This window comes from Symphodus melops (genome assembly GCF_947650265.1).
Source record: "Symphodus melops genome assembly, chromosome: 3".
NCBI classification, from domain to species: domain Eukaryota; kingdom Metazoa; phylum Chordata; class Actinopteri; order Labriformes; family Labridae; genus Symphodus; species Symphodus melops.
Window position 1 is genome coordinate 10645473 of NC_136693.1, and position 27930 is coordinate 10673402.

General features: G+C 41.8%; 4 protein-coding genes across 11 annotated transcripts in view; 1 reads left to right on the top strand and 3 right to left on the bottom strand.

The window, feature by feature from the left end:
* The window catches only part of galns (galactosamine (N-acetyl)-6-sulfatase), a 16466-nt gene extending 5555 nt beyond the window's left edge, over positions 1 to 10911 (bottom strand). The window contains exons 1-11 of the mRNA XM_079339161.1: positions 10507 to 10911; positions 9980 to 10103; positions 9498 to 9572; positions 9292 to 9394; positions 8260 to 8403; positions 7184 to 7250; positions 5192 to 5319; positions 4960 to 5099; positions 4717 to 4820; positions 1066 to 1208; positions 343 to 445 (exon numbers count right to left, since the gene is read on the bottom strand). Of these exons, the coding sequence (XP_079195287.1) occupies positions 343 to 445; positions 1066 to 1208; positions 4717 to 4820; positions 4960 to 5099; positions 5192 to 5319; positions 7184 to 7250; positions 8260 to 8403; positions 9292 to 9394; positions 9498 to 9572; positions 9980 to 10103; positions 10507 to 10614 (1239 nt within the window). The 5' untranslated portion in view covers positions 10615 to 10911. The remainder of the gene's footprint in view (positions 1 to 342; positions 446 to 1065; positions 1209 to 4716; positions 4821 to 4959; positions 5100 to 5191; positions 5320 to 7183; positions 7251 to 8259; positions 8404 to 9291; positions 9395 to 9497; positions 9573 to 9979; positions 10104 to 10506) is intronic.
* Positions 10912 to 11107: 196 nt separating this feature from the next.
* Positions 11108 to 12561, top strand: trappc2l (trafficking protein particle complex subunit 2L). The gene is made up of 5 exons (XM_079339179.1): positions 11108 to 11190; positions 11450 to 11622; positions 11986 to 12073; positions 12226 to 12305; positions 12405 to 12561. Exons 1-5 carry the CDS (start codon positions 11158 to 11160, stop codon positions 12448 to 12450), a joined length of 420 nt encoding a protein of 139 aa, XP_079195305.1. The 5' UTR covers positions 11108 to 11157; the 3' UTR covers positions 12451 to 12561.
* A 13-nt stretch (positions 12562 to 12574) lies between these two features.
* On the bottom strand, positions 12575 to 15911 carry pabpn1l (PABPN1 like, cytoplasmic). The gene is made up of 6 exons (XM_079339174.1): positions 15717 to 15911; positions 14742 to 14868; positions 14185 to 14252; positions 13986 to 14092; positions 13786 to 13873; positions 12575 to 13297 (listed from the first exon to the last, which is right to left on the bottom strand). Exons 1-6 carry the CDS (start codon positions 15813 to 15815, stop codon positions 12962 to 12964), a joined length of 825 nt encoding a protein of 274 aa, XP_079195300.1. The 5' UTR covers positions 15816 to 15911; the 3' UTR covers positions 12575 to 12961.
* Positions 15912 to 18487: 2576 nt separating this feature from the next.
* The window catches only part of cbfa2t3 (CBFA2/RUNX1 partner transcriptional co-repressor 3), a 41982-nt gene continuing 32539 nt past the window's right edge, over positions 18488 to 27930 (bottom strand). For 4 of the 8 annotated variants that reach the window (XM_079339149.1, XM_079339148.1, XM_079339154.1 and 1 more), the window contains exons 8-12: positions 27620 to 27923; positions 27139 to 27207; positions 26416 to 26469; positions 24412 to 24602; positions 18488 to 23885 (exon numbers count right to left, since the gene is read on the bottom strand). In XM_079339149.1, the coding sequence (XP_079195275.1) occupies positions 23514 to 23885; positions 24412 to 24602; positions 26416 to 26469; positions 27139 to 27207; positions 27620 to 27923 (990 nt within the window). In that variant the 3' untranslated portion in view covers positions 18488 to 23513. The remainder of the gene's footprint in view (positions 23886 to 24411; positions 24603 to 26415; positions 26470 to 27138; positions 27208 to 27619; positions 27924 to 27930) is intronic. The other 4 variants (XM_079339151.1, XM_079339150.1, XM_079339152.1 and 1 more) reach the window with 3 other exon arrangements.

Genomic DNA, 27930 nt, shown 5'->3' on the forward strand with positions numbered 1-27930 from the left:
CCCCATGGTGCCAAAAAGAACAAGTCTACAGCAGGAAATGTCGGTATGTAAATGGAGAGGAAGAAAATCTCCACTGGAGTTAGAACAAACAAGTCAACCGGCTGATGAATGATGTAAGTCTGCTGATGTGGGGGCTCTTCATTAATATTCATTACGCGCTGATGTACACAGCAGTCAACTGATGAGCCATTTTCAAGATAACACCGACAGTGAAAGTGTTTGTGTGTTTGAGTTAGATTAGGAGAGACAAAGAGAGAGAATGAGGCAGTGCAAATCAACAAATGAGGATGTGGGAAAGGGACCGAGTGTCGTCTTAAAAACTGAGTTCAAAGGGAGTTTTACCTGATTGAGTTCCTCCAACGAGTTGCTCCAGGTCCAGTAGTGTGCCTTGTATTGTCCAAGCCTCACAGCCATCAGCTCGTTCCCCCGGTAATAGAAGATCGGCCTGTTGAAGGTGAGATGATATCAAAATGTATCATCCTTTCTAACATGTATTGAATAAACATGAACTTTATAACCTACCTTATGTGAAAAAAAGAAAAGAATAAAATCATCAATCATTTTGAATTCTCCCCCCCTTACATGGATCACAAGATAATGAGCCCACCGCCAAGCTCGCAGCTTCACGAGGCTCAACTGCATAGAAATGTTAGGAGCTAAACTCAAACCAGCTTTAAGTCGACTTACCATCACGATGCAACATGCTGAGGTTAAGCAGGTGTAATGTTTTCAGTGTTTATCATTCGAGTGTCAGTGTGCATTTTCTAATTAGCACAAGTACAGTGGACACCTGTATTGATTGGTAAGTCATTGGTTCAACAAGGCATTGTGTCATAAAAAAAGGGAAAATGTGGACTCAATGTCAGTGATCAAATTATCAACAAACTTTCCCAGCATTCATTCCAATACTTGCTTTGTAAATTTGACTCTGAACTAAGGTCTTTGAAGTGGAATCGCACACTTTTCTTCTTTCTTAATAAAACTAATTTGGCTGTCCCACTCTGGCATGTGATCATCATTAGTCTCAAAAGGGGAATCCCCTAACAGCAGCTACAGAGTACTCGCCTGTTTTGAATTGTCTGCGGCTCCTTGAGCAGAACTGCTGTCAGATCCAGGCCGTCAAGGGTTCTGTTGTCAGGAGGTCCGACGCCTGCCACAGCCAGACTGGTGGTGAACAGGTCCATGACGTTGGCCAACTGGAAACTCACCTGCAACAGAAGAAAATCTTAAAAAAAAACAAAAAACAACCACCACCTGCAGTTTGGTAACTTGTCTGATACACCTTGTGAGATGTGAGTTGAGAAAGTGAAGAACTTTGCGAGCCTCTTAAGGAGCTAATCATTAATTCTGCATAGTATTCCTCAAGTTTTTGCAGCGAGAAGAAAAGAGTTCACACGAGTTCATGAATCAAGGGGGGGTGGGGGGTAATGCTGCAGGAATACTACAAGTGTGCTCTTTCGTGCATGCTTGTGCAAAAAAAGAGAGAGTTTTTTTTATGAACATAAACCAGGTAACAATGCATAGTCATGAATATTTGTGTGTACACTTGCAGCAAATAAGGGCATTTCTTTAGTTTCCTTTCTAATCTCAGCTTCCAGGTTTGTTATACAAACCTCCAAAATGTCTCACTGTCTCAATGAGTTTTTATAGCAGAGAATGCAAAAAAAAAAGATGAGCAAAGAAAAGGAGGAATGAAGAGAAAGAGGAGAGGAAGTGAGGAAAGGAAAGGACGAGGCCCGGGCAAGCAGGCAGCTGAGGCTGGAGCTTGCTGGTGTTTTATCTCCTTCTCCCAGTCCCAGTGAAAAGCTTTATTTTATTTATAAACTTTGAACTATTTTCAGATAAAATGCCATTTTTTCGCTGTCATCCTTGATCTTCCGTTCCATTCTCTCCTGAGCGAGCCTTAGAGGGAGACGGCACGCTCACAATCAGATAGCGCTATCAGGCCTCTGCAGCTGCACCGCCATGTGCCGCTGTGCTCCTATCGGCAGCCAACACACACACACACACACACACACACACACACACACACACACACACACACACACACACACACACACACACACACACACACACACACACACACACACACACACACACACACACACACACACACACACACACACACACACACACACACACACACACACACACACACACACACACACACACACACACACACACCAAGCTTTTTCTAAGCACTGAAATGAATTCCCTTTTCTTCTGTATCCACAGAACTAGCCACAGAAAAGGCTTTGCAATGCATTCCATGATCTATCTTCACATCCAGACACTCTTTCTAGCACACATACACACAAACACTAACAGATTTAGACCATCACTTAAATTTTTTTTTGAAGTCCCCCTCACACAGACCTTTAAGTAAGACAGGACAAAGGGACACAAGAGGAAGCAAAAGTGACATTTAGTTGGTCATAATTGGAAAGACCAAAACTAAAACTTTCACATTCGAGACTTCTGCCCTCTTTTGCAGTCTACACTGAACTTCATTCTTTCTTCATCCTTTGTCCTTACCTCTCTTTTAGACTGACTCATCACTCTCTATTAATGTCACATTCTCTTCCTCCCCTCTCCTTTTCTCCTGTCTTTGTATGTGGTGAGTGCTGATGTTGGTTATCTGAGAAGGCAGTGCTTCCATCCCTGTCGCTGCCACTCTGCCTGTGTGTCTGTCACCTGATAAAACACAACAAAAGGACTTGTGACGCTCGACAACATTGTGGGGCCGACACTCCTCCTCCACGACGGACCACCTCCCCATTGTTCCTGCAGCCACCACCAGCCTTTATCACCCCCCCCCCGACACACACACACACACACACACACACACTTCGGCACTGGGAGAATGCTGAATCTGCACCTGCAACCACACTGCTTCATTCCAGAACATCTGACTGAACACGAGTGAATGACTGCACATCCACACATTGAATTATGACTTTTAACCACTCTTAGAGGACACAGGTGGAAATGCACACACTAAAGTGGTCATTCCACCTCTTATCCCCCTTAAACTTGTCTCCTCATCCTGATAGTTTAGGATGCGTCTGTCGGCACAATAAACCTGCTGAAATCCCTCTCTCGCAAAGACTTGGATGTCTTTTTTTTGTTTTCTTCAGCATTTTGCAGCTAAAAGAGCTCAGGGACTTCTCAATGCACAGATCAACAGAGATTTGAGGAGAAAACAAAACGAGGCGAGGGCAACCCTGTGTCTGTCTGGTCTTTCCTCCCTCCCAAGCAGAGCTGAATAACAAATCCAAAGCTGGAGAGTACAGAAGCTCCAACAATGCAGCTTTGTCATCCCAACCCCAGAGAGCTTCGGGGAGGATCTATCGACCCTTGTGCTTACAGCTGCAACTGCAATGCACACACACACACACACACACACACACACACACACACACATGTAGGTGGTTGATGATGTTCAGCATTGTTAGTGATTTTATTTACATCTCTGTCTCTTTGCAAGGTCTAGAGAGCTATCGGTGACACACAAAACTAATCCAACATAAATATAAAAAGCCTACATACAGTATGTATGTCAAATCGAACAAAAAATGACACATGTATACACAGACACACTGGTCAATTATAACATGGCACAGGTGCAGCAAAGCCCTGGGAAAACATAGACGCTCCTGGCAGTGTGGCAGTGCCAGAGTCTTTAGCACTCCTCTTGCTTCTTTCTCTTTTCTCCACCAGCCACCTCTTTTACTTCTTCCTTGCTTCCTTCCCTGTACCCCCCCCCCCCCACCACCACCACCACCACCACCCCCCCTCCACCCCTCTGTTCCTTTATCCTGAGCGCCTGGCATATTCAGATACTGAAGTCCTCATTACAGCTCAATCCAACCTCAGCAAACACACAAACAGATTAGCCGCTTAAGACGCTCCCAATCCCCCTCTCCCTCGCTGCTCCACTGTGCTATCAGGCCCCAGCACACCCCTGTGAGATGAGCCAGGGGCAAGGCTTACTGCAGACTGCAGCCTCCGCTCGCTCCTCCACAAAATCCCTCTGCGTCACAGCCCCGTGTCACAGCTGCCCCTAATACAATTAAAAGTCATTTGCAGAACGCACAGGCTTAGAGGATCACGGTGTGGGTGGGGGTGGGGTGGTGGGGTGGGGGGGTTGGAGTGAGGGAAGAGAGCGAGAGAGAGAGAGAGAGAGAGAGTTTGGGGTGTTAATTCCAGCCAAAAATATTTGAGGAAACAGGGGAATAAGCGCCCACACGCTTAGTGGCTGCAATCACACAGTTTATCTTTGCTGTTTGGGGAGTTAAATCACTCGATACAAGTTTAACAAAGTCAAGATTAACTGGTTACAGCGACTGCAGATCAGAGCGCGCACATGTAAAGAGGAAAATGATACACGCATGAAACAAAAAGCAACAATCATTCAAAAAAGAGGATTAGTGCAATTACTATTCCTTTACTCTCAACCTGCTTTACAGACCTGTCCAGCCTGCAGCTTTACAGACAACACGTCAGCTCCTAGTACCGGTACTTGTTGATAGGAAGAACATTCGGGAGCAACAATGCTCAAAACAAAATTAAACCCTACTGTAGCTCTGGGCTCTGTGATATAATCTAGTCCCAAGAGATTGCAAGGATTATGTGATCAATGTTGTTGTTTTTTTTTTTGTTTTTTTTTTGAAGGCTTGGTTTTGTAAAAGCTTCAAATCATAAGGTTATTCACACCGTGCCCTCTTTGATGTGTCCAGGCCACCAGGCGATGCCGGGCTCCCTCATGCCTCCTTCAAAGGTGGTCTCCTTCCCGCAGAGGAACGGCCCGTTGCTGCCACCTGAGGAGTGCATCATGCATCAACACAGCCAATCCGCCACGTACAGAAATAACATAAAAGACATAAATGATCCGACTCGATTTACCGCAAAAAAAAGTGTGTGTACGTGTGTGTGTGTGGATCTGAGCTGATTTTCTACCTTCATGTGGGCCAGACATCAAAGCAGCTCCGTTGTCTGAGGTGAAGAACACAAAGGTATTCTTGTCTACACCCAAACTCTTCAGCTGAGACAAAATCTGGCCGACACTGTCGTCGAGCTCCATCACTGCGTCGCCATACCTACAGGATACAGACAATCATTCATTTAAATACAAAGGCATCGGTGGGATTGTTTGTCAATAATAGAGTAGTTATGAAAGGATGTAATGTACCGGCCTCGCTGACTCTTCCCTAGGAAGCTTTTGGAGGCATAGACAGGAGAGTGAGTTGCATCAGGTGCCCAGTAGAGGAAGAACGGTCGCTCAGCTTCAGTCTGAAGGCGAATGAAGTCTACAGCTTCCTGTAGCAGAGGTAAGAGAGAGAGAGTGTTACATACTGATGTAGTGAAGAACACACTTACTGAAACTAGAATGCTCCGAGACCAAGACAAGACCAAGACATTTAGGGTTTGAGACCGAGTCAAGGCGAAGGCAGGGCGAGGCTGAGGCAAGACAAAGACCACGAATATCGATGAAAATCATCATGAGATTGAACAAAATTAATTAAAAAAAAATTCTAAGTGAGGTTTGCTTTTAAATAAATGTTACAGCAACACACACGGTCTCTGGAACTTTATTTATTTATAACATGTCATAGTACTTATTAAAGCCACATTCACCTGACAAGTGCAGATTAAAATGTTTTTATATCTTGATATAAGATGTAAATATGAATTTGTCAGGTGAAAGTTGCTTGTATAAAGAGATATATTTGTGAACAGACGAGATGAATAGGCTTGTTAAGATTTGAGTTTTTGCAGGTGCCTCTCCTCCAGTCGTCACCATCCACTCCTGCTCCCGGGGCGTGTCACTCACTTAAACTGTAACAGCGAGAATGTTGTGGCTGCAGCCAGGGGGGAAAATATTCAACTAAATATGACTTGAAGTTATTTGTTGTTAAAAAGGTGTATTTTCCTTTTAATCAATGATGTGGAAAAATAGCCAATCAGTGGTGGTCTTGACTGGTCAGACGAGACCTTCAAAAAGTCATCGAGCACTACGACACTCGTGTTACAACACTACCAGAACAAAGCCTAACTGTTGCCTAATTTACAGTACTGATGTCAAGCCTGATAAAAAGAAATCCTCTTTCACTCTTTTTATTTTTTATTTTTTATTTTTTTTAAAGATTTGTTTTTGGCCTTTTGCCTTTATTGTAGAGGGAGGACAGTGGATAGTCGGAAAGGGGGAGAGAGAGTGGGGAGAGACATGCGGGAAATGGGCCACAGGCCGGACGCGAACCCGGGCCGCCCGCGCGCGAGGTCTGAGCCTCGATACGTGGGGTCGCGCGCACTGCCGCTGCGCCACCGGCGACCCCATCCTCTTTCACTCTTGATTACCAAATACTAGTTCAACGTTTGTAAAGGGGGTAGTACATTCAGTTTCTAGTCTATTCGAAAAAAACAACTTGACCATCTATTTACTGCAAAATGAACATATATCTTGGGACGGAGACAATGTCCTTTCAAAAAATATGAAAGGAGTCCTACTGTGAGAAGAGTTCGGACACCAAGGTTCAAGAAGTAGTTACTGGAACAGTGTGGTGTATCTTCACACAGACAGTTACTCCATCAAAGGAAAGTAGCCTGAAGTCAACTGCCAAAGCTGCTGACAAAACTGGTTTAAGAATAACCAGAATTAAATGGCATGGCTGTTATTTTTGAATTTGACTTTTGTTTGATCTACAACCAATCCACCACAAAGTAAGTATAAAACAGTACATGCTAATATTAGTTTTACAAAGCCCTATTTGACAGTACCATCCTTGTCTCGTGTACATATATCCCTTTTCAAGCACATCAAGTGCCTCTACGGGCTGTACTTGGTCTCTTTATTTTAGAAAGGGAGGTACTCATGTAGGCACAAACGATAATCAAAATGAGTTTGCACAACAATTGAAAATCCACGTGTGCAGTTATAAAGCTCAATAATAACAAATTGGAAACTCAGGCTGCCTTTTGAATATTTTAAATACTGTTTTTGTGCTTTTTTTACCGAGACTGTTTTTAGCCCTGGTCTACAATAAAATGAAAGATTTTATATTCCAGTATAATTAGTTAAGTGTTTTACTTAGGCAACAATGAAACTACGTTTCTGTGGAACAGACAAGATAATACAGTGTAAAATAAAGACATGCTTAGAAGAGACATACATGTTTTCTCTTACCTGCAAGTAGATCTGTGTGAGGTTGGACTCTCCCGTCTTCCTGTTAATCTCAAATTCTTCATATAATCTGGAAACCAAGTGGTTTGACAAGATGAGTAAAATTAACCTTTATTATGAGTTTAGACTGGGCTTCCTATCGGAAAAACTGCTGCAGTCACAATATGCCATTTCACCTCAGCTTTTTCAAATCTTTTTCTCTAACTAATTTACACCTTTTTGTGTTAGCAGGATTTTCAATCTGCTTCTAAACTGACAAAACAACTCTAAACAATAACAGTGAATGAGTAGATTTCAGAGTGGTAGACCTTGGGGATGGGTCGTGCCCAGTGTAAGGAGGCCACCAAGCAGACGGCTTGGGTTCAAGTCCAACGTGTGGCTCCTTTCCCGCATTGTCATTCTCCACTTTCTTTCTCTCTCAATTTCCTACTATATCCACAGTCCTATCTAAATTACAGCACAAGCCCAAAAATAAATCTTGAAAAAAAAAGCAAAAAAAAAAAACTATAGATTTCATCAAATTTTCTCTTGTGGCGTGTGTTTGCGGGAGATTTTTGTGAAAGGCATATTTGAGACGTCTCAGGCGAGCTGAGTGGAGGCAACTGTTATGAGGCGTTGCTGAAGCGTGGCGTGCCGAGCAGAGAAGCAGTGACAGGCATCTCTCTTTTGCACGCTTCACTTCCTCCAGGTGTCTTCGCATCCAGCCAACACAACCTGCCGTCTCTGGAGGGCGTGCGTGTATCTCTGTGTTTATGTGTCTATGTGTGTGTGTACGTCTGTCCTGGGCCCAGGTATGCAGCGCTGATTAAACCCACGGCTAAGCGAAAAACACGCCCGGCTGCCAGTTCCAATGACCCTGAATACACATATGGCTGTTTTGGGGAAAACAAATGGGCGGAAAATGGAATACACAAGCACAGCTGGTACAGAGTAGGAGGAGGAGGGGAGACACTCAGCTCATCCAGAGGAGCAGCCAGCCACACTATTCCACTGAGTCATGGGGGGGAGAAGGATTTTATAGATTTTTAGCCTTTTTTGTTTGCTGTCATGTATATCTGAGTGCTGGATTGTGATAGTACCTGCCAACCATCTCAGAGTTCTTGTAAACAGGGACGTTTGGCACTCCGCTGTCGTTGTAGGGTCCAAAGTGGCAGTTAGGTGCTCCAAACCATTCATCAAAACCATGTTCCAGGGGCAGGTACTTTGGTCTGTGGCCCAGATGCCTGTAGTCACAACCATGTAGTCAAACACTGAAGGATCAATGTGACAAGAGCCTCACTCTGTTTGGATTTTGACTAAAGCCACAAATCACATATACCTGTTCCAATAACCACACATTTTCAGTTGCCAATTTCATTTTCTGAAAGTCGGTATCTTTAGGGTTTAAAGGATTTCCAATCACCTCTGTATATGGTACACAACTTGAATTGACTTTAGTTTGAATTTTGAAATAAAGACAATGCGTAATCAATCAAAGCAAACCTATTTGTTGAGTGGAAGCCTTTTAACTAAAAATAGGAGCATACATGCACATCCTAAGTAAACTCAGCAAGTATTGTTATTCTGTGGATGAACTAAACAAACGTATTAAAATAATATATTGATTTTAATAGCGACTCAGTCTTAACATGCTCATTTAGAACATTTCAGAGCACTTTTCCAAGGTGCATTAGAGGATTTAATGGGAAGACAATGTTGCCGTGATGAATTATCCCTCTCCAACAGTCTTCACGTTGAAAGGATTCAAAGGCTTTGTTTTGGTACAAAGTCAAAATGACCATCAGTGGCGTCAAATAACCGTGATTTGCGATAAACTGGCTTAATATGGAATCATTTGAAGAAAGCATTCAAAATATTTTAATTTTCACAATATTATTGAAAAGTGATAGTGTCATTCAATTCATTATGATTGTTTACGCCTTTTCAAAAATCCAACCACATATACATTATGCTTGCGTTCATATTGCTTTAAATTTTGTTTTACCCATTTACACTCAAACTTCCAGACATGCAAAGCCAGGCAATCAGGAGTAATCCAGGTTGGCTGTGTGGCTCAAGGAAACGTCAATAATACCTCATGAAACAGTATGGAGGAAAGGTAAAAAGCTCACCACTTGCCAACTATCTTGCTGATGTAACCCTTTTTCTTCAGCATCTGGGGTAACAAAACCTCATCCTCAGAGATTCCTCCCACAATCACCTGAGGTGTGTATGCTGTAAAAAGAAGAGGAAGGATTTAAAAAATCATTATGGATATCAAATTATTTGCAGCTGGATTATTTGCACAGTAAAGATAGGCTATAACTGAGGAGGGTACCGTTTCTGGCGTGGGCATTAGTGGTGTAGAAACCGTTTCTCACAGGCAGCCTCCCAGTGAGAAGTGCAGCTCTGGCTGTCATTGAAATAAAAGAAAAAAAATGATAAGGGTGACAGCATGTTGGTCTTAAAAATGTTTTTTTTACTAGCATATACATGTATTAGTTAAGTCCACTTCCTGGCATTACTTTAAAAAAGAGATATGCATTGATTTTTTTCTCAGTAGATGAATGGGAATGTGTCAGAAAATGTCTTACCTGCAAATATTGATATCAATACCTTTTGAAATTATTTTAGATGTAAGGCGATAAGCAAGGCGTTTATTTTTCCATTAATGAAGTGTTCCATATACATTTTAATGAAGTTTACATAAAGCAGAACTCAAGTTAGAGGGTTACAACAGTGATGATATTAATCTAGCATATTGAGAAACAGGATATGCAGGTTCAAGGTTGCGTTAAACAACATTTTAAGCTGACTCACATGGGGAACACAGCGGGTTGGCTGCATAGAAATTTGGTAACAGCATGCCCTGAGCAGCCATGGCATCCAGGTTGGGGGTTTCCTTAGAGGGCTGACCAAACACCCCCAAATCCCCCCAACCCATCTGATGAGAGAGAGAGAGAGAGAGAGAGAGAGAGAGAGAGAGAGAGAGAGAGAGAGAGAGAGAGAGAGAGAGAGAGAGAGAGAGAGAGAGAGAGAGAGAGAGAGAGAGAGAGAGAGAGAGAGAGAGAGAGAGGAGAGAGAGAGAGAGAGAGAGAGAGAGAGAGAATTAGTTTTAAATCAGAAAAGTTATACCAACTGCAAGCACAGACAGAGACACTGTGTACAGAATGAATATTCAGATAGTATGAGCTCATCTGAACCCACAGACAAAAAAATCAAAACAAACCAAAAGTAAAAACATATTAACATAGACGTAAACAGTTAAAGAGACTGGGGAGCATACTTTGGATGCCAACATTCATTCATTGCATTAAAACACTGTCAGACTTAGGTTAGAAACTTACGTCGTCCATCAGCATGATGATGATGTTTGGAGATGACACATTTGATGGCTTCTCCGTCAGAGAACAACATATTATAGCACTCAGTAGAGTCAGAGTTACAGTAGACATCTCGCATTGCTTTGCTCCAAGTTACTGGAGTCATATGAGCTGTGAGCATCAACTCTGAGGAGGAAGTGAGTTGTTTGCCTTCGAGCAGGTCTTCAGCGCAGCGCTTGCGCATACACAATACAGCGCTTGTTCTAAGGTTTTTAGTTGAAGTCATGGAGTTTTTCCTCTATCTCAAGCTGATTTTAGTATTACTTCTATTAAAGAGTGAATTCTATTGCACCATTAAAGAAAAACAAAATTCAAACTTTAGGGGGAAACATTGTAAAAAGTGGTATATGGTGCATTAGTAGAACTCTGATAAATACGGTATGACGGATTTTATCTTTGAAATCTATCAACAACAAATAAAGTATAACCATGTAACTGACACGTTGGTCCGTGAAATAACTTACCAATAATATAAGTAAGTAACATGCGAACATTTAAACCTCTGATTAAAACGAACTGTGTATACTTCATCAAATAAAAGCGTTTGTATTTCCGATATCTTTGAACGCACCACATCACGTGATTGCATCGGACAGCCAGAGGAGGAACACTAACATGGCGGTGTGCATAGCAGTGATCGCGAAAGAGGTAACGATTGCTTATGTTACGTGTCCTTATTGTTATATTTCACTTGTTTTTAATGTCAACATGTTTTAAGTAATCTTAAAATTGTCATTGAGCAAATGTCAATTGTCTGCGTTGTCCGGAAGTACATAACTCCTAACCGAGCTAGCCTTATCGGGCTACATTAGCATTCTCTTATTGTATACACTTTATTTAAAACTGTCATTTAAATGGTCCTATTTAAAGGTTTGTTTACGGTTTTGTTTTATATGTCCTTTCCCAGAACTACCCGCTGTATATCCGCAGTGTTCCTACTCAAAATGAGCTGAAGTTTCACTACACAGTGCACACATCTCTGGATGTTGTAGAGGAGAAGATCTCTGCAGTGGGCAAATCTTTAGGGGACCAGAGAGAGCTGTACCTGGGTCTGCTCTACCCCACCGAAGACTACAAAGTGTATCCTTGTTTCTTTAAGGTGACAGGTTAGGTAAAGCCACAATAGAAGTTCTTACTGACATCTTTAATTATCTCATCTCCGTTTAAAAAGGTTTAGTTGTAAAATGCTGTAGTTTAATTCTCTGCTACATTATCAGCACATTTTCTCTTCATCTGTTACATGACTACAAATCTGGAAAGATACCTTGCACACTGTCAGATATGTAGACCAGTGTAATCTTATTTTAGTGTAATGGTTTTAGTAAGGATATTATATTTGAGCTGATTTTCAGTCACTGGAATCACTCTTTGCACTTTGAGGAGAATCAGTATATTCAGGACGTGAAAAAACCTACAACCAATCATCCTTAACTGGTGAACTAGATATGGGTATGTCACTAATTCCAAGGTGAAGTTCGTCATTGTTGTGGACTCATCCAACACGTCATTACGTGACAATGAAATCAGAAGTGTAAGTGTAGTCCAAGTTGTGGATTGTCCAGCCTTAATTTTGTCTTCTGGGTAGATAGTCTTTTTTTTCCCCCTTACTTTGGTTCAATATGTTGCTCAACTTTATGATCCTCACTTTAATGCCAGATATTTACTTTTTTTTTGCAATTACAGATGTTCAGAAAATTACACAACTCTTTCACAGATGTAATGTGCAACCCATTCCACAATCCTGGCGACTCGATTCAGTCAAAGTAGGTTTACGCCTGAAATTAATTATTCCCAAAGAGCTTTCACTGATATTGTTGGTCTTTCAATTTAACTTTTTTTTTTTTTTACCAATTTTTCTGCAGAGCCTTTGATGGCATGGTATCTGGAATGATGGTGCAAACCGGCTGAATCCCATTTATCTCTGAACCTCCCCTGTACAGAAAACCCTATATTGAAATTGTTTACATTTTGTCTTGATTACAGAAATGCATAAGAAATAAATCTGCAATGGTGTTCAAACCTCCTGCGTGTGTTAATTTACCAGATCAATTGTTTTATTTATTCATTCACTTACATAGCAAAGAACTTATAAGTTATACAATAGGGAGGATTTAGACGTGATACAGCAGGCAAGTCACATTACATTCGCATCAATTTGTAAAATCATTTAGAGATGCAATTTAGGATTGTCCCATGCATTCACAGAAGCTTGTAATGCAACACCGCTGACCCCAGACTTCTTCCACATCTCACATACTTGGAACGATTGATGCAGGGATGCAAATTTAAAAAAAAAAAAAACAGTCATTTTAAATCGATCCCTCTTGCTTCTCTCTCACATGATGCTCAGTAATACCTGGGAACGCTTTAAAATCGTCAGTTCTTTTAACCCACTCTCCTATGGTTGTTGTGGGTGGTGCTAACGCTGTTGAGGGTAGTGCTGTCCACTTGACCCTGCCGCCAACTCCTCTGATGGTGGGGTGATGAGAAGAAGACACGGATAACGTTTAGGCACCTGTTCATGGTAGTCCATGTGTCCCCACTGTCTCTTTCCCACTGAGGGGCCTCCGTAGTAAGGGTGGGGAGTTTGATGTTGCGGCCTGGTCGATTGGTACCTGAACCTGCCTCGTGAGCTGCTCTGGTAACGTGGTGGACGGAAACCACCTCTGCCTCTGCCGCCTCTAGACTGGCCGCCTCTGTGTCCTCCCCTGTCCGTGGTGCTGATGCCTGGCATGTTGGTCCTCTTGGGCATTACCTGCAAGCCAAAAGACAGTCTCTTTAAATCACCGTTTAGGATGAATGCTTACAGTACAATTAGGTTTCATTTTAACTGTGATAGATCCAAAGAACCTGACTGTCCTCCAAGCACTTTAAGATTTACAAAAAGCAAGGCAAACAATATAAACCTACAGGGTGCTGTGACTGTTCAGTGTTCCTTAAAAAGTAACTTGGAGCGAACATTAAATCATGATTGAATTACATGGCCTTTTACGTTTAACTTTAATGTCACCAAAACTTAAGGACATCTACAATACTACAACAAAATACTATTTCGTTCAGAATGAAGGATAATGAATCCTGAAGTTCTAAGTTGCATTTAAAAAAAAAAAAAAAAAAAAAAAAAAGTACTTCAAATTAGTTCTATAAATCAAAATTGAAACGTTTCACACAGCTGTATGCATCTTCCCCTACAAATAACCATACGCAACTACTTTGAAGGCTGTTTAGTAAAAGACTTCTTACCTTGAGGACTCTCCCTCTAAACAAGGTCTCATGCAAACCAATGGCACTGTGCACCGAGTCTCGATCAGAGAACTCAATGTATGCAAACCTGTGAAGAGGAAGATGGAAAAATATACAGGAATGTCAACGCGAAAAGTTTTATAGCATTTTATTCTCGTCTAATGAAAACGTCAAATTGTATGTACACAGGTTGAACTCACCCTTTAGGATGGCCTGAGAACCGATCACACAGGATGGTAACTCTGTTGACAGGACCACAGCCATTGAAGTGGATCTCTAGCTCGTCGGCGGTAGCTCCATAATCTACCTGGGTGTTTGTAAACAAACAATGTATCAAACCAGAAGAAAGGAAAACATGCGGGGAATGAAGGAATAAAAAGAACAGTATTCAAGTCTTACATTTCCTACATAGACCGATCTATTGTCTGCATCTATCCTCTCCTCGGGGGTCATATTGTAGAAAGGTCCTGTGGAGAAAACAAAACCAAATGCATAAACTTCTTTGCATGTAAAAAAATAAAATAAAATCATCTAGACATGGGGTCCTTTCATGTAAAAGAGCATTCGACAAATTATATCATTACGAAATACAACTCGCTCTCCCCTCTGCTTACATCTTTGTTCTGAGGAGGAACTAAAAAGTGGGTGGGGGTTGAAAGGGATGAAGAGAAGCACAGAGGCAGAAAATAGCCACAGGCAGCAAGGAGGACCCTTCTGGTTCTGTGGGGCTCACTGCTCCGTCTCATTGGGCAATGATGAGGCACATGTGAAGTGTCCCAGGTGTTAGCCAGATGGTGAAGGATGCAGTTACCTCACCTGCCTGGAGGCTGCGATGCTACACACCTGGCCAGAAACTCGCTGTCGAGGCTTCCCAAATGCATAATCAGTATTTAGCAGTACAACAATATGACACAATAACAAACCACGGGGCGGATAAGACCCCCAGGCTGTCTCACCAGGTCGGGGGGAGCTCGTCAGGAGCTGCATCTCTGCTGCATCACACCTCTCCTCCTCCTCCTTCATTCTCTCCGTCTCCTCTTCCATCTCCAGCTCCTGAACCCTGGCCTTGATGGCGGCGAGTTCCTGAGAAACACAAACATGGAAAAGGAAAACCTTAAATATCTGCTGAGCAAAGCAGAGCACTACATCTGAAGCAAAACTGGTGAGACAATACAAGAACACAAGTAGACAACAGGTCTAATTAAAGGTTTCACACTACATCCTTCACCGACACTAACTTTTTTTGAACACTTGTGTTGCATTAGCAAAACACCTAATTAAAGTACCTCTCCTGCGTAAATGCTCTTCGTTTAGTTTTTGACAAGGTGCATTAAAGTGGTCAACAATGACTTCAACATGCTGCCTCTGCAAGCCTTCATTGAAGTTTGCAAACCAGTTACGAGCAAACTATGATCATTAAAAAAATGCATACTGATATTTTGGATTGGGGCTCTTAATGAAATAAAGCACATTGTTGAATGAGCTCGTTTACTCTGAAAATTAAACAAACATAAGGACGTAGACTAAAGACAACCTGTGAACGAAATCTCATACTTAAATATCATGTGAAAGCAGCAAATGCCAAAGATGTGGGCATGTCCATGAAATACACAAGATGAGTCATAGATGCACATATAGCTGGGTAAGGTATGATGACAACAAACCTATGCCTGTTTTTTTTTTTAACCATCAGGTATTGCTGCACTTTAGCCACAATGCAATGCAGTGCACCTGACTAGCTCCATGCACCTTGCATGTTATTCAGGATGTGGCTCATTGATGCTTTTCACTGCACACCACGTTTACCAGGGTTAACAATATTAAATAGCATAGCCACGATTTGCGCTCAGACTTCCACTCATCTCGTCGTCATTGGGAATGTACGTGATGGTAACCCCGTTTTGATTCACTGCAAACACAATGGTACCCACCGGGTCCTCGGCGAAATGCTCCCCCATGGACTCGCCCTCCAGGTAGCCGTACTCCATATGATTTTCCGCCATGGTTAGCTTACTGCTCCAACATGGCATCTGCAAAGCCCACTGCAACTCGCCAAAGCCGCTTCAAGAAATATCTTTCACGGTAAGAGAACCGTTTGATGGTCCACGGACGCTACACCTGACCGAAGATGAAGTAGGCTAATAGATATCACCTGTGCATGAGACTCATGACGCACTGGATTGATTGACAGTGGCGCGCACGTGAGAGAGACGCTCGAGGAGGGTTTCTGCATCCCAGTGGCGCAGCAACAAGGGGCCTACCGCATTGCTGCCCCAACTTATTACACACCTAACCCCCAAACAAATGGTAAGTCCTGCAATTATTTGCAGTAAATAGTCTAATTCTTTGATTAACATGACCATTAACTTTGACCAACGTCACGGGAAATGTCAAAAATAGTTTTAAGAGTTTTTATTTTAACTTACTCTATAATAAAATCTGTATTAAATCGGTAATAAATCTATCTGTAATAAAAGGCTAACAATTTAAAATTGATAGAAAGCCTAACTCAACAAAACATGGCAGACACGCTGACAGCTCATCAATGACATGGAAGTAATTCAAAATAAACCAAAGTTTGCCCACTTGTACACTCTGGAGGGTTACTTAAATGCTGCTTTTTACAACATACTGCGGTATTTTTCAGGTTACAAGTTGTGTAGGCTAAATGCATAGAAAAGCTTACTCATTCTTTTTCTGTAATTGCTTTCTGATTGAGCAAAAAATAAAAAGTAAAACGCAACATGATGGTAAAGCCCTGTGTGTTATTTCCCATATGACATAGAGTCATGTGGGAAAAAACTAGGGTTGCAAAATTTCGTGAATTTTCAAAGTTCCCACCGAGGGGGACTTTACATAGGAATTAACAGGAATTTATGGGAATAAATTGGGAATTTACAAAACCGAAGGTTGGCCCTTAACTTAAAAATAGTTGGGGAAAATGTATTTTAACATAATCTTGATTAAAGCAATATGTACAGTTGAATATCTATGCGATCCCTCAATCACAAGTCCTATTGAGGCCACGCCCCCTTCATGCACTGTGCCTTCCTCCATCACATGCGTGGATGATTTCTAGAACCCTGGACCACACTTTGAGCGCAGAGCTCAAGACTGTTGAAGTCACACATTTTAGCCCATATATTAAATAAAGGGAAATTAAGCTCTAGTAAGTTCAGTAAGGAAGACTATAAGTGATCCACAATTCAGGTCTTTCTCATTCACCCTATCTCATGTTATCACATTTCCGCTGTCAGTCTGGGCTCTTTGGGTTGATTAGCTGTCCTGTCAGCGGATCTCATCTAACCAATGGCATGGCGTTCCTCCCTTATTTTCAGCCTATCATCGTTCTGATCCCCTTTTAGATATGATTCTTTCTCTACCACAGTTCCTTCAAGCTGGTGTTGATGCGCCTTCAAGCTCAGGTTTCGTACCATTATTACGAGCAACTTCATCCCATCGGATGCGAGATCAGTCGGTAACGTATCTTTCGAATTCTGGGGACCTCAGCTGCAGTCTCATCGCCGATCCACCCCATACTCTGGAGCTATTTCCTTCTGATCACTGGCCACCTATTTCCTAGCAGATGGAGCTCGGTAAAATCATCTCACACCCAGTCAAGGAGGAATGGTCCATCTAACCGCTGAAAGGATTTACTGCCTAAAATCCGTTCCCAGGATAATTAGGTACATGTACAACCCATAGACTGTAAAAAATAATGTACAATGATAATTACCTGTACAAGCTGTTCCTTAACTGCAACCCCCCTCATCTCGGATGCTAGGTGGTATGAGGTGTGAACATCAGTGTTTCATATGCTGTAGTGTGGTGAATTTAAAAAAGGTAAAACACTTGACAAAGTCTTTAAAACTCCAATACAAATCAGTAAAGTAAAGCAATATAAAATGAAAAATAAGATATCAAAAGTTTCAAACTTAGTGCTTGAACTCGTGTATGTGTGTGTAACCATATGTGTGCGTGAAGCCACAGAGGTTGCCTTTAGAGTTCACTGGGGTCACTTCAGGTGTCACACTGCTTCTGAACTCTCTAGGATGTGTAATTACATCACCTTAAAGACAAAAATAAAACTAAGTGTATAAGTTTGTTTGTAAGTCTAGGCACATAACGAATGCATGCATGACAAATGTCAAAGCAATGAAAAGCATGATTATATGATATATGCATACAATAGAAAATGAATTGCATAAGTCTACCTGAAATTTTAAATATAGTAAGCTGATCCATTATTAGATATTCAATTTGGCAGGACCCTTAAATGAAAGCAGCTATAATGAACTATGCCATGATCAATATTATTTACCCCTTTCTTTCTGTGAAATATAAGTCAGTTACGTTTTTTTGTGAAGTACCTCTCACAAGAACAGAGCACAAAAAACTAATAAAAAGTATACTCTTTCTTTTTTTTTCAGCAACTGTATCTCAAAATGCCTTTACTCAAACTAACAGTCTTTTAAATGATTGGAACCTAAGGTAAGTGTACAGTAATAGTTACAGTGTTCTTTCTTTATAGATCCTGAGATCACAGATCTGTAGACTTGAGTGGATGTGATCAACGGTGTCTGAAGTTTATGTCACCTTTGTGTGAGTAATGATTCAGTAACAATAGAAAATGTTCCTCCTATAAAGATGTTCTCTCAGAATATGCCTTCGAGCTGAGAAGAAAAGCACCAAGAGTGATGACTACTTCATTTCATGTTTTAATTACACAGTTACATTGTTCAACACAGACAATAACCTGAATTAGAATGTTTTACAGCTTCACACATCCAACAGAGCGAACAGTTAAAGAGCAGTATTAGCAACAGGGAGGAAAGCATGCAAGAAATAAATACAAATCAGAATTGAATTCTTCTGGCACAGTTAACTTTATCTAAAAACGGCAACAGGATCTTTTGAAGAGGGAAATTAAACAAAAGGAGAAAGATCTTTGAAGCGCCAACCTTTCCTACAGAAACTTGTTTTTTTTTCTGTAAAAATGTATTGCACAATACAGTATAGAATGCCTCCCTACACATAAAACCTTTTTTCCATTCATGTAAAATTAAAAACAGGGCCATCCTGAGCCATGGCTTTTGGGAAAACAAGTGCTGTATCCACTTGTCTCTTGAGCTTCCTACTGTAGTCATTCATCAATGCCTGTTTCACAGGAAGGACGAGTCACTGTAACATCAGACGAGCCTTGAATCTTCATCATTAGAGTTATTGTTTGGAATAGGGACAGACAAATGTCATCCTGCTAATATTTGTCATTTCTAAACATGCGTTTTGCCCATATTCATGTACATAGTTCAACAGATAAAAAGGGGCTGATGAAAAGCTTGAAAAGAGAACCTCAGATGGTATTCACAATAGCAGAGCCCTTATGCGTTTGCCATCGATAATATGTTCACAGAGAGAGGTGTCTGTATGACACCTTGACGTGTCATGCGTGGTTTGTGCTATAATGAAGCTTACAGACACAACACCCTTAACGCAAGTGTAATGTGAGTGTAAAGTTTTAGCTTTTGGTTGTATTTTGGTCATTTATATCAGGTGTATTGGATTTGGTTTTTGTTTAGTTTTTCTGAGGGCTTACTTACAGACAAGGAGGCACACAAAAAGCGCTTAGAGTTGAAAGGAACTGCCATCACAAAGTTTTTTGTTATGCTGATATTGTCAAAATGCAGCATTTTACTGCACAAAGCTGTTGCTACATATTCTGAATTGATCTGCCACTACAGTCTGTCTGGGATGTTTCATTAAAGCTCTGAAGGTTTCAAGTAGTTTGTACAGAGACACAAAACGAAAGGTTTTTTTTTTTTTATACAAAAACACACACACCAACATTCACACACACAAGCGCACATCCACCATGTAGACGTTTTATCTCTGCAAGGCTTTGTAACTTAAGAACACACGATCAGCAGGCCTTTTCCAAAAGGAAATGCTTCCATTATTCTCACAGAAGCACTATTCAATGTGTAGACAACAAGCGCTTTGATTGCTTGAATGAGTATTCTACACATTTGAAACTCAGCCAGTTAATTCAGTGCGTTCTCTGCTCTTGTGCCCTGATTATGTGTATCTCAGACACTTTGGTTAAGTAGTGAAGTGGAGCTCGAACCTTATCATTTCCGGTCTGTCAATACACAAGTCATAGCCACACTATGGCAAAGCAGGAGTACTTTGGTCTGTGCTTTTATTGGTCTTGGACGACAAATGGCATGTTATGATTCGTTCTGTGTTCGGTCTGTAATATGCAACTTTAATGTGTACCTGCTACTAAATCCCAGCAGTATCAGTTTGGTTGTTTGGATGTGTTTAATAAGGTGAAGTCTGGAGATAATAAATAGTCATCTACATTATGGACAATGGCATGTTCTTTCAACCCTTTATCATCTCACACGAGAATTAAAAAACACTTTCTAAATGTGTGCGTCCATGTCTGCACTCAGCCCAGCTTTTCAAAGTCCAGGTCAACCTCTCCTGGTGGTTAGCTGTATGGTCACAGGAGGTAGCTAGTGTGAGGGGGGTTATGAGAAGTGGTCTGTGGTAGAAGTGGAGGGATTAGACATCAGGGGAACAGACACGAAAAGGCTGAGGTCAACACAATATCACGGTAAATATAACACACGTACATAATGCTATACACACGGATGCAGGGGAACCTTTTAGCTTATTCCATTTGAATTTCTAGGTCTCAAGTGTATCGATCTGTTGAAAAACAAAATGATGACATTTTGTTTTCTCATGTCACTCACTGCAAAAACAAAAACAAAAAAACACTTTTTTTCCAAGTTTGATCTAAGTGTATATGGGGCCTATGGAGTCATGAAGGGCTTACTATGATTAATATAGAGTGTGTAGCTGCTACACAACCCTCACTCTTTATATCGATCACAGAATAGACTGCCTAACATACATGTTTTCCCAGATGTATTATCCTGGTGTATGTGGAAAGAGATGCAAAAACAGAATAAACCCTCAAGAGGTGTTTCCAATCTGTTGGTCTGGAAACTAAGAGAACTAACCTTAAATGATACCAAAATCAAATCAACAATAAGCAGTGAAAAAAAGATTCTGTAATAAAATTAGTTCTGAACTTTACTGTAGCTTAAAACTGGCACATCACTTACTTCCACTGTGTTGATTTTTCCTACATTTTGGGGGAAACGTGCACTCCTAGCTCAAACTCACACAGGTTGATGAGGACCAAAAAAAGAGTTGGTAAAGGATAGTGACAAACAGAACACTTGACATGATATACAAAGTTTGTAACTTCTTAATTTGGTGTGAAGGATGTAAATTTGAAAATGTCTCAATATTGATTATATTTGGAGTTTTTGTCAAAACACTCTGTCCCACCTGCAGGATTTAATCTGATCTGGTTGAATAAAGCAAACTGTGTTTATTACGTTTAGTCCAAATTTGGAACATTTGAGTTGGTCAAATTGAGTAGTGTCCATTCACCCTTGATCCGTTCTCATCCACTTTCAGCGGCATGCATTGTTGTCCTGTATGCAACCACCATAAGGCTCACTCAGGGTCACATGACACTTTGATCTGACTGAAAATCAGAGGTGTTGAAGTGGAAAGAAAGGGGTTAAATGTGTTGTTTGAAGAAACTAATGTACTGTGGGAAAATCCTATTCTGGAAATTAACGTTTAAAGGTTTCTGTTATTTGGCAAACACATTTTTGGACCTTTTTAAATACTATGTACATTCACATTAAGTTACTGATGTTACTTTAAATATATTTATATGTATCTATATTATATGACACCCTATGGGCAGTTGCTGAGGTTCCATTCAGTAGCTGAATTCTCTTCATATTGCACCTCCGTCCTCTCACTGTCTTACAATGTGAGAAATACAAAATAATCTACAAGAGGGGTTTTATCTCATCAATATAGATACAACAAATCAAACAATATGTCATATGGGGGGCTTCCTCCTTGCTCTGACTTCACTGCTCAGCCCAAACTGAAAGGCAACAAAACCAAATCAAAGTTCGTCATTCTGGATATACACAAGGGCAGCACATAATGGACATCAGCGACAAGAGACATTATTGAAGTTTGAAAGGAGGAAGAATATCTACAAGCAAGTTTAAACCCAACCCACGTGGCTGCTCTGAGGCTCTGTCCAAAGCAGGCTGAGGGAGAGGGGAAGTCTTGAGTCAAGTAGTTGCTGAAGAGCGTAGAAGGGAGGTGTGGGGCGAGGGGAGGTAGAAAGAGAGAGGAGAATAAAGTCTACACCGCCCTTCATGAGACTCTTTTATCTGTTTGTCATGCTTTGGAAACAGAGGGAGTGAATGTAAAGGTAACAGCAATTCCTTGAAATATCACCCCATTGTGGAGCTTTAAAAAAGATGACTTACAAACAAGCTTCCCATAGTATGCAATGCCTTCTTGGACATTGTTTTCAAGTTTGTTTTTGACAACTCCATTGCCATGTTTGTATCTTCATCTCCTTTGAGGCTGTGTAGCTCTTCCTTCCCTCTTCTTTTCTCTCTGTCCTCTCCGTTACCATTCACAAAAAAAATCACACTGTGGCAGGGTTTCCATCCAAGTCTTTCTAGTTGGCAAGTTCACAGCATTGTCCATATTCACTAGTCTGGGCTGTCGCAGAGGAATCGCTGTAGTTTTGTCCAGACTGCAGGAGGCGGCTGCAGATCAAAGCAGGTCACAGTTTTGTTATTTTTTAATGTCTGACTTTCTCTGGGTCCCGTCCTGCTGCCTCTCTGCAGCACAGTCCTCTCAAGGCTGGCTTATCTGCTGAGGAGGTGATGTTGCTTTGCGTTTGGTTATAAGATGAGTGCTACTCCTTATCGCTTACTTACTCACTTTGGCAGTGTAATACAAAGGTTTGGATCATGTTATTTGTCATCTTTGAATTTATTTGGGTTCACAATGGTGCAGAGAGGTGAGTCCGGTATAGATTTTCTTGGCTCGCTAGCAAGGTAGTTAGCAGTTTAAAGTTAATTTATTCTCATGTCATTATCGTTATCATCAGAATCATCCTCATCACTATTATTCTTTACTTAGAATATTTGGATTTTCTTTTTTCCCTTAAAGCCAGAAAGAAACGTTTAATAAATACTAAGCTGTGTTTCTGAGGAAAAAAAATCACATCACAGATTTTCACTTCCCTCATTCATTTGGAAAAAAAAAGAAGATACAATGTCCCTTTCCTGTTTCTATTAGGGCACAGTGAAATAAGTGCCACATCAGTGAACTGTTTGGACTGATAGTGCACATCTCAGGGTTTTGTACTGTTCTCTCATCGGTGCGAAATTAAAGGGAAATCCTATCCAAGTGCCAATTTGCTGACCAATCCCCGTCCCGTAAGTGTAACCTTACCTACCACAGCCCTTGTCGTGTGTCCTTTTGTGGACAGCATTAAACGTGCTTACATTACTGAGAGAACTGCATGTCACATCTTCAAGTCAAACACATCTGATATGTTTCTGTGACTGAACACATTTTTGCACGTGTTGCCGTTAACGAGAAAAAGACAAAATAAGTGTTTTTTGGGGGAAGGTGACCGTCTATCATCATCATGGAGTGGTTAAAAGATTTTCAGAAGAGCTTATCATGGGGGAAATGAGGACTAAAGGTGGGAGTGAGGAGCGGGATTACTGTTTGACAAAGATTCCTCAGTTTGGTTTTGTGTGGAGAGTGAGCACTGTCCCATCAGTATATAGGGGAGGAATGAGGATCAGACGTCAGCGAGAGGCAGCGTCCAGCAGGGCGGGGGTAGCTGGGGTCGTGGAGCGAGAGGCACTGCTGGAACTGCTCTCCTTTGGGCTGGCAGAAACACTGACGCTGCCTGCTCCTCCCACGATACTGCTCTGCCCCACCAGGGCCAAGGGTCCTGGAGGAGTGCTCTCCGAGTGGGTGGGGGGCGCACTGGAGGACGCTGAGGAGGAGGGAGTGCCTAGAGGGACACTGCTGCCCCCAGGCAGACCCTGCAGGCCCTGACCACAGACATGGTGGTGCTTCTCCCAGTCTTTATGTTGGCAGAAGGAGCCGCAGTAGCGAGCCGTGTTACATCCGCTGCACGTCTCACTGGCTTTTCTTCCACAGTTCCAGCAGCTCTGGTGAGACAGTGGGGAAAGAGTAGGTTGATAAAAATAAGTCTCTTTTTTGTTCCAGGGAGGCACAGAGTTCTCATTCATACATAAAGATATGTATTGAAAATCTAAACAAGTGCATTTTATAATGTCGTTTTTTTCCCAGTCCTAATTTTGTGATACTATTTGCACAAATAGTTATTGTAACGCTTTAAGTCCTGATCCATCGCGACTGGTTTCTTTTACCAGCAGGTGGTGGTCAACTGCCCTGTAAAGGCCTCAGCCTGGCACTCTGCTCCCACCATCTGGCTCTGTCTACTTTAATGTTCACATACAGCTGGACTGCTTTTGCAATAATGATGACAGCATGTTGGAGCACAAACCAAATGCAGACAGCTGTACAGATGACAGAAAACAGGTTAACTTAGATGACAGGAGGAAACAAAGTGAGCGGCAATGGATGGAGCAAAGAAGAGGAACCAGAAGAGTGACTGAGACCAAGCGAGGGAGGAATTAGGCAAAATGTTGGTGGGGGGTCTGTGATACTCACTTCACTGGAGTCCTCCTGCTGGTTGATGACTGTTAGTGCATCCTCAGACGCTTGTCTCTTGGCCTCAGCCAGCGCCCTCTCCATTTTAGAGCGCTCGGCCGAAATCATCTCATGTGCCTTCCTCTCTGCGTCTGACACAGCTTTCTGAAGCTCTGACATCGCCTGTCGCTTCACCTCATTCACAGCCTCCTCTGAGAGCGAGAGAGGGAGAGAGAGGTGTTAGTGCATAATGACTGTCGTCCAATCCCGCTTTCTCTGTCATTCTTTATTGAAGCTCTTTAAGCTGCCATCTTGTTTTATCTCAGCGAACAGATGTACATCATCCAAGATTCAAAACTTTCTGCCAGAAAAGGGAAACAGCGAGACTTCAATAATTAATTCAAAGACGTCTGGCCACAATCATTTCCAGTGCTGAGAACAGCAGATGTCTGCAAAGTTTTGTTATCAACTTTACTGCTATCCAACATCCTAGGATTCCCTGTTCACACAATATTAAGCTTGTCATGAGAATAATTTTAATAGAAATTGTCACTCACAATTCACTATGAATAATTTCCCACGAGTGTGCATGCATATCTCCACTGCAGAGTTTATTAAACTGTAGATTTTGTCATCACAGGGCCTCTTCGAACACAAGCACCAACTGTATGAGTGAAGAGGCTGTGTTTTTTTTTGTTTTTTTTTTTACAACAGGCAGATGGGTAGACTCCTTTCCAGGGGGCAGTCTAAAATAGAAACTTCCTGCAGTCCCTCCTCAGTTAGTAATGAGTAATGACATATTATTTACCATCATTCATGACCTCACAATGGGCTACTTATGTAAAATACATGATGTCTCATAGTCCACCAAACACCTGGAAAATCGGATGCAAAATATATGCTATATTAATCAATTAAATGCTTATGTGGTGTGTGTTGCAATGGAGAGATAGTCCATGTTATTCTGGCCTCAGAGACAGAAACCTTTTTAAAGCTAAAATGATTTGTCTTTCTCCCACTCCGCCTCCTCTAGATGTAGAAAGACACACACTAAGGCACAAATGACACAAATACAAGTGGCTCTCCAGGTGTGCTAGGCCAACCAAGTAGGTGGTAACACTGATATTGTTCTCTCCACTGCACCTGATTTCCTCCAGTCAGTGTTTGTTTGAGAGGTAGCTCATGAATTACTGTCAATTTTCCTCGCCGCCCTACTCCAGTTTTTTCAAACTACTATGCTAAAAGATAGCTGCTGTGTGTGTGTGTGTGTGTTCATGGCTGTTTGCATGCATATGGCTGTGCACATGTATGCACGCCTAACCGACCTTCATCATGTGCGGGAGCCTTTCTCATGTCTCAATGAGGAGTTTTACCCACTTCCAACGCACCTGTCACACACTCAGGTGTGCAGAGATTATTTTAATGTTCTGCTACATTATTATGTTTAGTATTTTATGTTAGTCAAACCTGTCAACATACAGTTACACTCAGACCACGTCTCAATGCTTTCCCTCATCTTTTCATGTGTCCCTTCCTTTATCCTTCAATTCCTTTCCTAATTCATTTTTCTTTTTCTTCTACCCTTCCTTCTTTTTTCTTCGCTTCCTTGCAAACACTATCTGCATTCTCAATTATCTGGCCTAATGCATGCACCGCTAAGATTAGTTTGCAAATTTAATTAATTCTTATCAAGGAGACTGCATAGCAGATGCTGGGGCAATTAGCACTTAATGGAAAACAGGGGGGCAGCAATATTAACGTTTTAATTCCGCAGGGATTTGGCGAGTCCCTGAGACGTGTTATTTCTGTCTGCTTTTTCACACTTCTGATCTTATTTTTCAAAAGCGCTGCAGTCACTCAACCTGAACCAGACCAGAGAATACGTGTCTGGATTTAATTAAAACCAAGAGGTGCTGCTGCTACAGCAGGCAGAGTATCTGGCTGCTGAGATAGAGGTGACGCACACACACAAAGAGACAAACAGACACACACTGAAGGTGAGATGTTGTGAGATATTTTACTCACCCTGCCTGTTTTGGAGGTGCTTTAGTGCTGGGGAGAGCGGGATGCTTGTAGTACCTGTATGAAAAACCACTGCAATTAAAAGAGCATTTTCTGCCGGTGAAAATGCAGCACAGTATTTTGCAGACAGCAGCAGCATCTCCCTTCCACAGGGTTTTGGAGTATGACTGCAACATAATAGTGCTGGGACTTTGGTGGAACCAGGACTGAGCCAGATGACTTCTTGGTTTCACTCTGTCTTACTTGCAGCGTACTGTACAAAAAGGCCCATGCAATACAACACTCCCACCTGCCCATTGACTGCAAATTGAGCCAAAACTAATAACAATGGTCAACATTTTTGGCAATACTTTTTTTGAATGTGCACGAGAAAACAAAAAAAATATGTTTCTTCGGACAATGGAGGCCATTTAAGCTCCAACCTGTGCTGTGCTGCTGTGACCTTTCTCTGGCCAGGTGACTGCATTCTCACTGCAGCTTTAACTGCAGTGAAATTTCATAGCAGTGACAGATGGAGGGCATTTAGCCCTAATGACACAGAAGGCCTCCAATCCTCTGTCCTGATGGACCAGCGGCTGTAAGGCCTCTGCTCTATCTGTCTATGTGGCGAGGGCAAAGTAGCCCTGAAGACTGATGACGGCGTTAGTGTGTGCGTTTTGTGAGTGTATGTGTGAGGTCAAGATGAAGACAATAGAGAAAAAAAAATGAACGATGTTTGGCTCTTACCAGCTTTCCTCCAGATTTCTTCTGGCAGATATCCTGAGGGGGGCCTGTGTAAGAAGTCCCTGTGGATCTCTGAAACACACACCAGGCACACACTTAGGCACAGCAACACTCTTATTCATAGAAAGAACTTTCACAGTGTCTCGCTTATAGATTTTAATTTAATTTCCTAAACTATGTGTGGAAGCATTGGTAAATAAGCTTTTACATTTTCAGCTATTGTTGATGAGTAATGGGCAAACAGGATGCCAAAGTGAATAAAATCTTTATTATGAGTGTGGATGCTGGACGTATGATGGTGCAATCAGGTGGATTAATATCCAGAGTCTTATTGTCTCACAGTATGAGCTCAAATGTCTACTTTAACTGAAAAATATCTCAGTAAAATCTTGTGCCTTAATTGGAATTTTCGGCATTTTAATTCAGCCCTACCTTACTATGAGTGTTTTGCTTTGCCAAACAAACCCTGCGAGTGTTTGTCTACCTGTCTGTCTGCCTGTATGCCTTTCAGCAGCCGAGGAAGTTCCTATGGGCAGTGACTCGCTGCTGCTAGCTGTGTTGGAGGAGGAGTTGTGGTGAGGAGAAGGAGGAGGAGGAAGAGGAGGAGGAGGAAGGCAGTGCTGTCCGTTGCTCCCACCTTTTTTCATCTCCTCCACGTCGCTGTATCGCCGAATCCAGTGGTTCATCTCCTCCCTGTCGGCCTCCTGACAGCGGCGCAGCACAGTCAGAGAGCGGCGAGTCTTCTCCACCATGTCCATGATACAGTTCAACAGCTGCAATGGGGCAGACTAAGTA